Source organism: Chaetura pelagica, unplaced genomic scaffold, assembly GCF_000747805.2.
Source record: "Chaetura pelagica isolate M959 unplaced genomic scaffold, ChaPel_1.0 scaffold13, whole genome shotgun sequence".
NCBI classification, from domain to species: domain Eukaryota; kingdom Metazoa; phylum Chordata; class Aves; order Apodiformes; family Apodidae; genus Chaetura; species Chaetura pelagica.
This window is the reverse complement of record NW_009954543.1, coordinates 1,275,519-1,289,163: the sequence shown is the minus strand read 5'-3', so window position 1 is coordinate 1,289,163 and position 13,645 is coordinate 1,275,519. Positions and strand designations below refer to the sequence as shown.

The window sequence follows — 13,645 nt, the reverse complement described above, 5'->3', positions numbered from 1 at the left end:
TGTGTTTCATGTGTCCAGTGTCACAAGGCACATGCCCATGCCTCCTTGATAGAGGAAGGGCTCTGAATCAGAAGATACTGCAATATATTTATAATTTCATAACATATTCAGAGAAGTTTTCATGTGTTGCTTTTCTATAATCAAGTGGGATAGGTGACTGTAGGCAGAATAAAATATTGGAAAATCATTCAGTATTTATCCCAAATACATGGCAGAGACGAGTCTTGAAAGATTTTGTTACATCATACACCTATTCACTACCATCAGATTTTCCTTTATTTATTCCTTGTCTTTGTGATGGCTTAAATAATTGAAAGCAAGTAAATTTTCCAGTGATTTTTGGGATGTCTCCTGAAAGGTGTTAGAATTCTACAGACATCTGCCCTAGACTTACCAATTCTCCTGCGTCACTTTTTTCTCCTCTTTGCAAGTCAGCTCCGTTTTCAGGGTATAGTCAGTAATTTGTACTGAAGTGCTAGTTTTCTGGAAGACAAAAAAGCTTCTACGTATGTATCTGAGGACTCGCTAACAGTTGGTTTAGCATGTGGCAGTTGCACCAGCCCTGACTACGACAGCTCTGCTGTAACAACAATGGTTAAAACACAATTTCAGAAGAACACAACCGAAAATTGACTCATCTTGGATGTGTGCCAGGATGTAAGAGGGGAGGTTACATTGGTGCTTGTGACCTTAGAGCAGTTGAGGATATCAGTGGATGTTTGCCAATATAATGTGAAATAGAGAAGCACACATAAAATCTGCGCTGCAGAGTAAGTAGTCAAAATTGCAATAGAGATTGGATTGTGCAGATGAGGGATATTTTCATATCATTGTTCCATCATTTTCTCTTCTCATATTTCCTCTCCATCCCAAGAAGTAATCTGAAATTATTTCCCATGTAGTTAAATCCTCAAAGAAACTACCATAAGGGGAAAATGAAGTTGACAGTCTTCCCCTGCAGTTTTTTTCTCTCTGAAAAATTCACATTTATCTACCATGTGCAGTGGCTAGGTCATGCTGAAGTCATAATGGAAGCAAGTCCTGGTAAGGGGCATGAGATTAATCTTGAGGCTAAGGACTAACTCCTGGTGAGAAGCTGCTCCTGTGACATCCACCTCCATCCATGTTTTACGCAGAGGTAACTGTCGTGCTTCAGCAATCAGGCTATGAACAAAGCAGGCTGGGTATATCTAGCTTTAGTGCTATCCATGCTAAAACCATACGCCCAAGTATGGCCATAGTGGACAATAGTTTTACAGAGACTTCAAGGTGACGTTCATTGCCCAAACTGCAAACATGGGTTGGTTGTTAGTGAACCTGAAGAGCTCTGATTTTGTTTGTCTTACTGTTAGTTTTGTGGTGGTAGTTTTGAGGTGTAGGTTAGGAGAAAGGCTGTGCAAAAGTGGAATACTAAGACTGTCATCCTGGCGAGGTAGTCATTCAATTTTTGTACCCCCTAATTGCTTACTTTATTCCTCCTTCCTAATGATCCATTTCACATTCCTAGGAAAGACACATACTGTTTCAGTATAAAGATGGTTTTAGTTTACTGGTTCACAAATTATTCCACTTAAATTTAATATTTCTGTGAATTAGCTTGGTATTTATTAAATGTCTGTGTACTTCCATAACAGATTAAAATGTGGACTGCATAGGTTGGCATGTTTTTCAACTACTGTTTCTGCTACATATTAAAGTATTTTAAAGTGGCTTTTTTTCCCACTTCTTTCTCTTAATTTGGTGTCCTTTGCGTTAAGGAAAACAAAATTTAGGAGCCCAAAATCTCACTCTGCAATAAGTAAAGAATGTTAGTATACTTGTAAAAACTACTTGTATCAAAACCCTTTTTATCATCATAACTTTCAGTTGAATATACTGCAGTTCATGTCTAAACTGTTGTAACTCATCCATATGTGAATAGAGCTATTAACATGCTGAAAAAATGTAGTAACTTCTAATGTTATTCTGTTAATTGAGCCTATTATTATTGAGCCTTCCTTGACCTTCTTTGACCTTCTTTTATGTTCTCTGCCCTTTGTTGCCCTTCCTTACTTTTCCTTGCCCTTACTTTCCCCTTCTTTCCCGTAGACATTTCCATACTTTTCCCCTTCTTTCCCGTAGACATTGGGAAGAAATTCTTCACTGTGAGGGTGGTGAGGCACTGGAACAGGTTGCCCAGGGAAGCTGTGCAGGCCACGTCCCTGGAGGTATTCAAAGCCAGGTTGGATGAGGACCTGAGCAACCTGATCTAGTGGAAGGTGTCCCTGTCAATGCAGGGGGGTTAGATCTAGATGAACTTTAAGGTCCCTTCCAACCCAAACAATTCTATTATTCTATAATAATTCTGAAATAAGACATTCTAAGAAATGCTTAAAATACTGATACAGCTTCTTAAGGTGTGCAAATACTATAAAGAGGCATCACCAGGATAAACTGAAAGATAGGCCCGAAGTGTTCTGCTTCTCAGCCTTTTTCTTTCACAGTATTCATACTAAATTTCTGTATACACAGAATGAGTTTGGTGTGAAAGTGACATTGCCATTGGTCTCAGCTTTTTAGAAACTATTACACCTTTATGAAAAGAGATCCAGTCATTGGTGCAAAGTCATCTCTCTCTGTGCTGTGGTTTTTGTTATGATAAAGAGAGGTGAATGAGAGGGCAGTGATACGTGAGGTTAGCCACATAACCTTGTGCTTCAAACCAGTTTGTTTGATTTCTTGAGTTTTCAATTTCTCTTGGACAAAATAATCGAAAATCTTATCAGTAACGGGGTAAATACAAAACATTCAAACTCTGATCATTCTGTTCTAAGAATTTCTACTTGATGATAGTGTGTCAAACGCAGGAATCATTTATTTCTTACTGGAGCAAAATTCTGGATAAAATTAAACAACAGCGTGTAATACATATGACAAGGTGCAACTCTTGCTGTGTGTCCCATTCCTGCTGCAGTGTCCTGTGCCCCTCTGGCTGCACAGAGGGAGCTGCAGCAGCTCCCTGCCCAGATTTCATCTGCCTGTCATGTGTTTGATGTGCTGCTGATACAGCCAGGTGCTGCACTGGGAGGCTTCTCTGGTGAAGCTCCTCAGATGAGTTTCAGACTCCAGGATTTTCATATGGGTTTGAAAATGTAGGAAGAGGCATCAAGCACTGCCAGTGACAGAAAACTGCAGTGGAGTAAAGTTAAAGATGTTTCATTCAGTGATATAGAAAGCCCAATCTGCATCTGCATTTCCATGCTGACAGTATCTCAGACTGGAAAATCCAGTTTATTAAGCATGTTTTGGAGGTTTTTTAAGCTTGAGTCTGTGACTGCAGGTAGAAAATTAATTTTTTTATGGAAATAAAAAATCATAAACCAATATTCTTCTGTTGTGCAAGCCAACTAGGAAAGCTGATTAAATGATGTTTTATGCAGAGATAAAATTTCCAATATCTTTAGCTCTTTGACCAGAAGCAGTCATCTTTGAATGGAATAAACCATGACTTGGACTTTAAAATTGTCATCCTTGATGGGTAGTAGGTCATGTTATTATTTGTTTAATTCAAGAGGTTCTATTTCTGTAGCGTAGGTTCTACATCTGATCAGATCTTATCACCCATATGAAGCAGGCCCACCATGTCTCCCAGGACAAGCAGGTCACACTAGGTCAGTGATTAGGAGACTTAAGGAGCATTCACACCACTGGAAAAATAAAAGACCAACTAGCCAGCATCTTTCCTGCACAACAGGTAGTGAACCACTATTCCTTCTTGCTATCAGAGATACCGTGCTGGTGGAGGAGCCATCTTTCAGATGAGATTTAGAATTGGAGCTATGTGATTTTTAGTCATACAAGTGCCACGGCACTGCTGCTGCTCTTTGTCAGACAGAAGCAGGCTGCCCACGTGTCACCTGCAGTAGAGCAGTTTCAGTGCAGTATGGAATTTGGCACCTATTATCAGAAGCTTTTGGGTAGCTGCTGTGCCTCTGCTATTGTGTAGCACAGATGCATGCTGAACATAAGGTGTTTGAGTAGTCTAAAGAGAAAAAAAGTAGCACCTGAAAGCTAGCTGAATTTCTGTGTGTTTGGGTGGACAGCTGTGATTTTAGGGGTTCTTTTCCTGTTAATCCTAGTTTCTGCAGTAATCTGAAAGTGAGAAAGACTTACCTGGAAAAAAGTTTGAAAAGTTAAAAATAATGTATCCTAAAGTCTCAGGAGCTGCAGGATAACATAATCCCACCCATTTAATTACTGCATTTTTAATTATGCATTTGCCAGGCAATTTGAAGATTTTTCTTTTTTTCTTCATGATTTCTTCTAATGTTCAATGTTGGACAATAGCTGCACTCTTTTTTCCTTCATATACACTCCTTACCTTGCAGATCTATCTTTTCTCAGCATCTCTGCTAGGGGACAGCCACAGCCCCTTCGTTCTTTCATCCTAAGCCCTCATGCTGCAGGTATATAATGGTTCATGCTGATGGCCTATAGAATATTCACAGTGCAAGTACATTAAAATATCAGTAGTAGCAGAAATGTGACCAGACCTGTTTTGTCTTAACAGATGGAGCTTTACAAAATAGTCCTAGCTTCAGAAATAAAGTGCCTAAGTAGCTAGGGAGGGTTTCTCAAATAAATCTTTCTGTTGAAAAGAAGCACTTGTTATGAACTTTGCCTTGTGTCTTGTATGGCTTAATCTACTCACTTTTGTTCCCTGTGATTTATTTAATCTCTCTTCATCATTTGGTTAGTTAGAGGCTTGCTACTGTATCCTTGCAATCTTAGAATGCTCCATACTTGTCCTGTTAATAAATTGGGTGATCTACATCTATGCTGCCAAGAAGACATGAAATTATAAATCTGAGAAAGTAAAAACTTCTGTTTTCTTTGATTTTGAAGGCATATTTCAAGACATGCCGTACTTTTAAATCTAAGCAAATACCTTTGGTTGTTGTTTCGGAAGTTTTTGGGATTGAAAGTTCTACTGGAAGTACAATATTTTTAGTCAGTAGGATTTAGAAACACCAGTGTTGGGACAGTGTTTCAGATGTACTCATCTGCCCTTGTGTTCTCTTAGCACCTTAATAAATCTTAGTGATGGTTTTCTGGAAAAATTAGGTATAAGGTATTAATTGCCACTGATAGGTTTTGAGGACTGTGTCATCTTATTATTTTAGCTTCAGTAAGGAGAGAACACTTTTCACAAAAAAGTTCAATATGAAAACCTTAAATAATATCTATTGCATTTGGCCTCAGCTAGCGCAAAGCTTATTTGCCCTGGAGAGCTGGTGTTTAAAGTGAGTGTAGTCACGTTTCTCTTGCACATAACTACAGTTCTGAATTTGAATTCTACTTTCTACAAATATTCAGTTACCTACCTCCTTTTGTTTTAGTGACTATACCTGCAGCAAATTTGTCGTATGAGTGTGTGAAAATACTACAGAAGGACATGGGGAACAATTAGAATGTAGACTTAGTTGCCATGTAATGCATTTAAAAATTCTTAGGGAGTTTCATTCTTATTTTGCAGTATTTGCCAAAATGCCAGGGAAAAAAAGCACAATTCCCAAAGCCATGCCCCTCACGCTTTATGCAGTTCAGAGTATAGAGGTCACATAAGCTTTATGTCCATTTTTTATGTAGAAAGTAAATATTACAAATGTAAACAATATAAACATTTAAATATGTGTTTGTTAAGTCCATATTCATTTTCTTTTAATGGAGTTTTGTAGGTAGAGGATGTGGATTTTTGATTGCCTGTGCTTAGAAAGTATTTGGTTTACAAGTAACAGTCTCTTGCATTTATATAGACCTTTTTTTTCCCCCAGGTATCTACAAAGTTCTTATAAACAATATAGGTGAAGGTTGCTATACCCATTTTACAATTGTAAGAAAGAGAACTATTTGGTTTAGTGTCTCACTAGACCTGATGAAGAAATTAAATCTTTTATCTATTTTTTAATAGGAAAAGGTATCTACATTGAAAGGTCTATATCCCATTTGGAATACATTAATGTACCCTATGATGTATCACTTTTTGATTGTATCATTTTACTTTGCAAGTCAAATAGGTGTTCTATATCTGGTATCGTCTTAATCTCAGATATGTGGAGAATGGACAAAAAGCTGGTTTTCAATGTGCCTCCATTAGGTATTACTCAGGTGACCATTAGAGTCATTAAATGAAGAAGAAAGACAGAGTGTGAAGGAAAATGCTTTTTCCAGTTCCCTGAATCCATACGTGCCTGAAATGGGCCACTAACAGGGAAAACATGAACACTGCAGGTCTCAAGGGAATGACAATGGGGAATCTTTTTCCCCTGTAGCCTTGAGGATTTTTTTTACATATAAGTGGACACAGTCACTGTCACAAGTGCTCTGAGGACAAGTCTGCCTGCCCAAGGCTAACTCTAGTTAATTTCTTATACAACCACAACATGTACAGTTCATAGAATCATAAAATGGCTAGGGTTGAAAGGGACCTTAAACATCATCTAGTCCCAACCCTCCTGCCTATGCATTAAAAAAATGCAAAGCCTATGTTCTTGGTTGACCCAAATTCACTGGAAGAGCAAGGTGCTTTAGACTTCAGTGGGGAAATCCTGACGCCATTGAAATGAAAAAGAGTTCTGAGGTGGATTTATCTTAAGCCAGAATTTCACTCTTTGCCGTGGTGCTCTGAAGGACATTCGACTGCATCAGGAAATCTGAGTTGCCAATGTGGAGCTCAAGGATTTTGCACTGAGAGCTGTTTTAGGTTTTACATTTGATTTTAAAACGGAGTGTAGCCAGAGAGAAAACAAAACAGTGAACTGAGTCGAAACAGTAGGCTATATTGTGGGTAAATCAATTAAATCAGCTTACTCTGTGCCTCTGAAATGAGATATTATGTTCAAATCTAAGAGGAAACAGCCGTACCACCTACTATGCCCAAGCCTTTTTTAAACTAGTCCTAATCTCAGCTTCCTGCTTTATCATCATACTGCTATTCCTTCACCTGTCAGAGACCCTTGAGTCTCTGGGAACTCATTAATAGTACTGCTTCTGTGGCCTCTCCTGAACTCATTTATAGTACTTGCTCCTGTAGCTTCTCTCATATGTCTGTTATTCTTCGTGTGAAGTAGCTTCTCTTTTATTTCAATCATTCCAGAAAATTCAGCCTTTTGGGAAGGGGGAGGGAGGGCGGGTGGAAAGAAGGGAGATCGCCTTTTAATTTAATGTGCTGTTTTACCATTCACCTTATTTGTATTTTTCTTCTCAGAAAACCAAAAGGGATGTAAATAACTTTGATCAAGACTTTACACGAGAAGAACCAGTATTAACGCTAGTGGATGAGACAATTATAAAACAAATCAATCAAGAAGAATTTAAAGGGTTCTCTTATTTTGGAGAAGAGCTACTGCCATAGACAACATTAGGCTGACAGATGAATGATGCTGCAAGAAGTGATTCTGAAGAGGTCAACAAATTACTGAGACTCAGTAGATCAAGAACTACTTTTCTTACCCTGAGCCCCTATCCCAAATTAAAGTATATATTTATTGTTGGGGTTTTTTTCCTTTAATCTTCTGACCTGAAAGCACTCTTAATTTCTGTCTCACAAAGCAATGCAAAATAATTTTGTATCAGAAATTGTAGATGTAACACACTGCCATATATTTGTGTCTTTTCTTTTAATCCAAAGATCTCTCCAGAGGACAAAATTGCATTGCATCTTTTCCATGGAAAAAGAAACCATGCTATTAAAAGCAATTTAGCAGATCATATTCTGTAATCATCATATGTATTTAAGCTAAGAAGGTGAGAACTTTCTTTTGCACTGGTGGTTATGGTGAGATCTGTACTCAGACATGGAACAAACAGCAAATATGTTGCCCTTTGTGGAGGTGTAATCTGTATTATGAATTTATTGTAGTGAGGTACAAACTGAAAGCTGTTCATTAAAAAAAGCACATAAATTAAAGCTTTTGATTAAGTTCCTCATAAAATTATGGAAAACTCATAAGAGTCACAAAAATAACTGAAATTTTATTTGAAGTAGGAAATGGAATCATAGAATTATACAATGGCTATGGTTGGAAGGGACCTTAAAAATCATGGGGGCATCCACAACCTCCCTGGGCAACCTGTTCCAGTGTCTCACCACCCTCATAATGAAGGATTTCTTCTGAAAGTGTAATCTAAATCTCTCCTCTTTCAGCTTAAAAACCATTAGCCCTCATCCTATCACTACACACCCTGGTGAAAAGCCCCTCCACAGCTTTCCTGTAAGTGCCTTCAGGTACTGGAAGGCTGCTATAAGGTGTCTCCCCAGAGCCTCCTCCAGTCTGAACAACCCCAGCTACTGAGACTCAGTAGATCAAGAACTACTTTTCTTACCCTGAGCCCCTATCCCAAATTAAAGTATATATTTATTGTTGGGGTTTTTTTCCTTTAATCTTCTGACCTGAAAGCACTCTTAATTTCTGTCTCACAAAGCAATGCAAAATAATTTTGTATCAGAAATTGTAGATGTAACACACTGCCATATATTTGTGTCTTTTCTTTTAATCCAAAGATCTCTCCAGAGGACAAAATTGCATTGCATCTTTTCCATGGAAAAAGAAACCATGCTATTAAAAGCAATTTAGCAGATCATATTCTGTAATCATCATATGTATTTAAGCTAAGAAGGTGAGAACTTTCTTTTGCACTGGTGGTTATGGTGAGATCTGTACTCAGACATGGAACAAACAGCAAATATGTTGCCCTTTGTGGAGGTGTAATCTGTATTATGAATTTATTGTAGTGAGGTACAAACTGAAAGCTGTTCATTAAAAAAAGCACATAAATTAAAGCTTTTGATTAAGTTCCTCATAAAATTATGGAAAACTCATAAGAGTCACAAAAATAACTGAAATTTTATTTGAAGTAGGAAATGGAATCATAGAATTATACAATGGCTATGGTTGGAAGGGACCTTAAAAATCATCCATCCAACCTGGTCTTGAACACCTCCAAGGAAAGGGGGCATCCACAACCTCCCTGGGCAACCTGTTCCAGTGTCTCACCACCCTCATAATGAAGGATTTCTTCTGAAAGTGTAATCTAAATCTCTCCTCTTTCAGCTTAAAAACCATTAGCCCTCATCCTATCACTACACACCCTGGTGAAAAGCCCCTCCACAGCTTTCCTGTAAGTGCCTTCAGGTACTGGAAGGCTGCTATAAGGTGTCTCCCCAGAGCCTCCTCCAGTCTGAACAACCCCAGCTCTCTCAGCCAGTCTTCATAGGAGAGGTGCTCCAGCCCTCAGATTGTCTTCATAGCCTTCCTGTGGACTCACTCCAAGAGCTCTATGTCCTTCCTGTGTTGGGGGCAATATAATTAATTTTTTTTTTTGCTCTGAAATGGTTTATTGCAAAGGGTTCCTACAGGGGAAGGAGCATTGTCCTTTTTGGCAAGGGCTTCTCTACTTCTCACCATCCTCTTCATCCTGATAGTAATCCTGGCCCACCTCCTCAAAATCCTTCTCCAGAGTGGCCGTGTCTTCACGTGCCTCAGAGAACTCCCCTTCCTCCATGCCCTCGCCCACGTACCAGTGCACGAAGGCTCCCTTGGGTTACATGAGGTTGAACTTGCGGTCCAGGCAGGCGATGGCTGCGGTGTTGCCCAGCATGCAGATGACACGCTGCACCTTGGCCAGGTTCCCTCCCAGCACCACTGTGGGCAGCTGGGAGTCGATGCACACCTTGAAGCCTGTGGGGCACCAGTCTATGAACTGGATGCTGTTCTTGGTCTTGATGGTGGTGATGGTGATGTTGACATCCTTGGGTACCACATCCCTGTGCTGCAGCAGGCCATGTATTTGGGGTCACACTCTGCTCAAAAGCAGGAGCTGGTGATCTCAGCCACTGACAGCTGCTCATGATAAGCATGCTCAGCTGAAACCACAAAAGCATAGGTGGTCAGAGGGAAGTGGGTGCAAGGGTAGGGCACCAGATTGTTCTGGAACTCTGTCAGGTCAACATTCAGGGCCCCATTGAACTGTAGCTGTGATGGATGAGACAATCTGGCTAATGAATCTGCTCAAATTAGTGTAGGTCAGGCACTCCATGTCCAGATACCACAGCAGTATATAGATACTGTATGGTGGGACTCGATGATCTTAATGGTCTTTTCCAGCCTAAGTGGTTCTATGATTCTATAAGATAGTTATTAAAGGGCTATAGAATAAAAAGCCTATAGTACTTTAACATAGCTATATACAAGCATTTTACAGTTTTTCAGGTAATTGGGTGTGCTATCCATGTTACCAAATTTAATATCCATTTAAACGAACCATTAAAGTGATGGCAAGGTTGCAAATGTTTACAGTTAATTTTACATTAAAAAATGTATTATAAACATTAGAAATTTGCCTTTCATAGCATCATAGAATGGTTAAGGTTGGAAGGGACCTTAAAGATCATCAGGTTCCAAGCTCCCTGCTATGAGCAGGGACACCTCCCACTAGACCAGGTTGCTAAGCTGATAAATAATTTCTTATTTATATTTATTTTCTCAGCAGTGTGTTACTTTTGCACACTTTTACAAAACCATAATACTACTGTGTTTGTTGTTTTTATGTTTAAAATCTAAAGAGAAATCTGCTTTTAGAAGACACAAAATAAGGCTACATGTGCATTATGTGGAAGTGTGTTAAAAAAACTGAAGATCAAACATTCACAAACTGACATTGAAAGTTGTACATTGAATTTTTTTTTGTGTATGAATTGAAATGGTAACTCATGTGGACAATATTACTAATGTGAAGTTACCTCCTGTAGATATGCTAACAGTGTTATGTACTTACATTTCCAGGAGTACCCTGTGGTTTGGGGTTTTTTTTGTTGGGTTGTTTTGGGGTTTTTTTGTGTACATGTATTGCTGAGGTCATTTTATTATATATTTTACTGGACTGAGTGAGCGGTCATTGGAATCCATTTTAATTGTTGCACATGGATTTCCAGCTGCACAAAAATATATATACTTGTGATTGGCAAAGTGGCACTAAAAGAAGCTTTTTTGCCTTTTGTACAGGTGAGATTTTGTATATAGTGTTTGCTGCAAGGCCTGTGGAATTCATTGAATATAGAGGTATCAACTGCTGCATGTTCAGGCATACTATTAAAATGTTAGTCTATGAAAGAATAATTATAATAATGTCCATGTGCAATACTCTTGTATGTGTATTGGTTCAAGTTACTGTCAGAGAGATAAGGTTTTTGTTATAAAAAGATGTAGTCATATATTAAGCTATACTAAATCTCTTGTATAGTTCTCTTCAACTCTATTATGACATGATAGAGCTTGGAAAGAGAAAGGAATGTTACAAGTCGTGGTGGACAAAGTGTGAATCCTTGGCTTTAAGAGATAATCTTGGTCTCAAGCAGATGAGTTAGTTTGTATCAGTTTTGCATCTGGCTGCTCATAGCCTGTTACTGATGACAACATTCAGTTCCATTTTGTTTTGTTTTTAAAACTCAGGTGTAATTATTATATATATTCTTATGATGATTTCAAAATATTAAATATTATGATATATCAATTAATGTGTTGTGTGGCCTAAAGGTGTAATAATGGATCAAGCCTTTAGTTTAATTTAATTTATCTTCAGTAATCTTTTGTACTGGGAAAAGACTAGCTTCTGGAGCTGAGTACCAGCACAGAAACATCTTAAACAACTGCATCATCTCAATGTTTAAATTTCTTTCTCTTTTAGAAATATATTGTAGAACTGCCCATCCATTTCTGTCTCACCACTGGCTCTGCTTCTTTCCCATCACAGTTAGCTTTTGACATCCAGGCAAGAACTGATCACAATGCTAAAACATTTTTTTCCATAGGTGAGTAGACTAGCTAGGAAGACGAGTTACCGGATGGTGCACTACTCTTTGTACAACAAGAGGCCTTTACACAAAACTCTGAGCATTTATTTTGAAGGAATAAAAGCATCCCATAAAGCTTTTGTAAGCAAGCTGTGTAATCTGTATTCGCGTTTTTAATATGAAGGTCATTAGCTAACGTTTGTATTTCAGGAGGCCTCAGCACCTTCAGTGTTTGGTAGGATGCTAAGAGAAACATCAAGGAGATAAAAACTTTTGCATGGGCAGGTATTTCTTCAATATAAATAGTTAGATCCTCTGCATTGGGTTTACATCAGAAGGTTTGTCTGTTACCTTGAATATTTTTAAAAGATAATTCCTAAAAAATGGACATTCTGTTACATTTCTGCCTGTTCTGTAAAATCTTTCCTGTTACTTCTTTGTAAAATGAGTGCAAAATGCCAAAAAGATTGTTATTAATAATAATTATAAAGAATCCATTGTTTCTTGTTTTTCCTCCCAAATAGGCTTTATGAAAAAATGGAAACACATTTTTCTCTATAGGATGAAAAAGAATTCTCTCCAAAAACGGCTTACAAAGTACCTCTTTTTAAATTATGTGCAGAATAGTTCTGGCTAACTATAAAATGTATTCGGGGGGGGAGGGGGGGGGGTTAGGTTTTTTTTATTGTGAGGATTTATTTGTACAGAATTTTTTTTCTTATGGATGTAATTTGAACCTCTTGCCATTCATTAGTGTTATTTCATCGTAAACATTATTACTGTGCCAAATGTACTGTATTCAAAAGGATGTGAATGTGTATTGTTTCGGAACCTAATAAATACAATGATGTTAAATCTTCTTTTTTTCCCCAAAGTATTCCTGAGTGTTTCCTAATGTGGAAGAAACAAAGTTGAAGGATTCATTTTTTTCTTTTTAGATGTTGTACAAAATAGTATGAGTTTGTCTTTTAGGAGTGAATGTTCTGCAAAGGAAGGACTTGCTAACAGGAGCCTCGTCTGTGCAGCACTAAATCCTCCAGAAGAAACACAGGTAACAGTGTGTGATCACTATTCATCTTGTGAAATAGAATGTTTACCTCAAAAACACCAGACAGGTGAGTTTACAGACTTTTTCTGCTCACCAGCTACATAGTGGTCACTGAGTTTTGTGTAATCCCAGAATTCTACTTATCTGCATTGTTAAAGTTCACTTCAGTGGGGCACTGTGTACAAACATGTGAGACTGTTTTAGTCTTTATTTGGATTGATTAGAGGGATTAATAGTATGCATACATGTAATTAATTTGGGTCATAGAGTTTATTAAGTTATTTATTTAACTTAATCTGTTAATGTGACGTTCTCCAAAATATTTCAGTATTTCATCATGTTTCAATTTGCACCTTAAATTCTTCCCATTTTCATTGTCTAAAATTCTTGTTTCAGCTGCCAGCATACTCTGGCAGTAAAAACTGGAAAGTTAACAGTCTCCTGTTAGTATACCTAGGTATAAATGATCATTCACTATTCACCTTTTTCATGCCACTCAAAAGTTTTTAGGTCACTGATACATATATGTAGGTATACTAACTAGCTTTTTGGGGAAAAAAGAAAAAAAAAAAAAAAGGAAGGAAGGAAAAGAAAGACAGAGAAAAGGAAGGAAGGAAGGAAGGAAGGAAGGAAGGAAGGAAGGAAGGAAGGAAGGAAGGAAGGAAAGGAGGGAGGGAGATGACATAGGCTTGTTTCACAACTCATGACCTATTAGGCAAGAAACAAAAAAGGAAAAAAAAATTCAAAGGCATTTGTATCATTACAGA

The 13,645-nt window shown here is 37.9% G+C and overlaps 1 protein-coding gene and 1 pseudogene across 1 annotated transcript in view; one reads left to right on the top strand and one right to left on the bottom strand.

Moving 5' to 3' along the window:
* Nucleotides 1–7,393, top strand: part of PRKCE (protein kinase C, epsilon) — a 292,873-nt gene extending 285,480 nt beyond the window's left edge. Inside the window, exon 13 of the mRNA XM_010004962.1 lies at nucleotides 7,247–7,393. Within this exon, the coding sequence (XP_010003264.1) occupies nucleotides 7,247–7,393 (147 nt within the window). The remainder of the gene's footprint in view (nucleotides 1–7,246) is intronic.
* A 2,039-nt stretch (nucleotides 7,394–9,432) lies between these two features.
* Nucleotides 9,433–13,645, bottom strand: part of LOC104395275 — a 54,001-nt pseudogene continuing 49,788 nt past the window's right edge.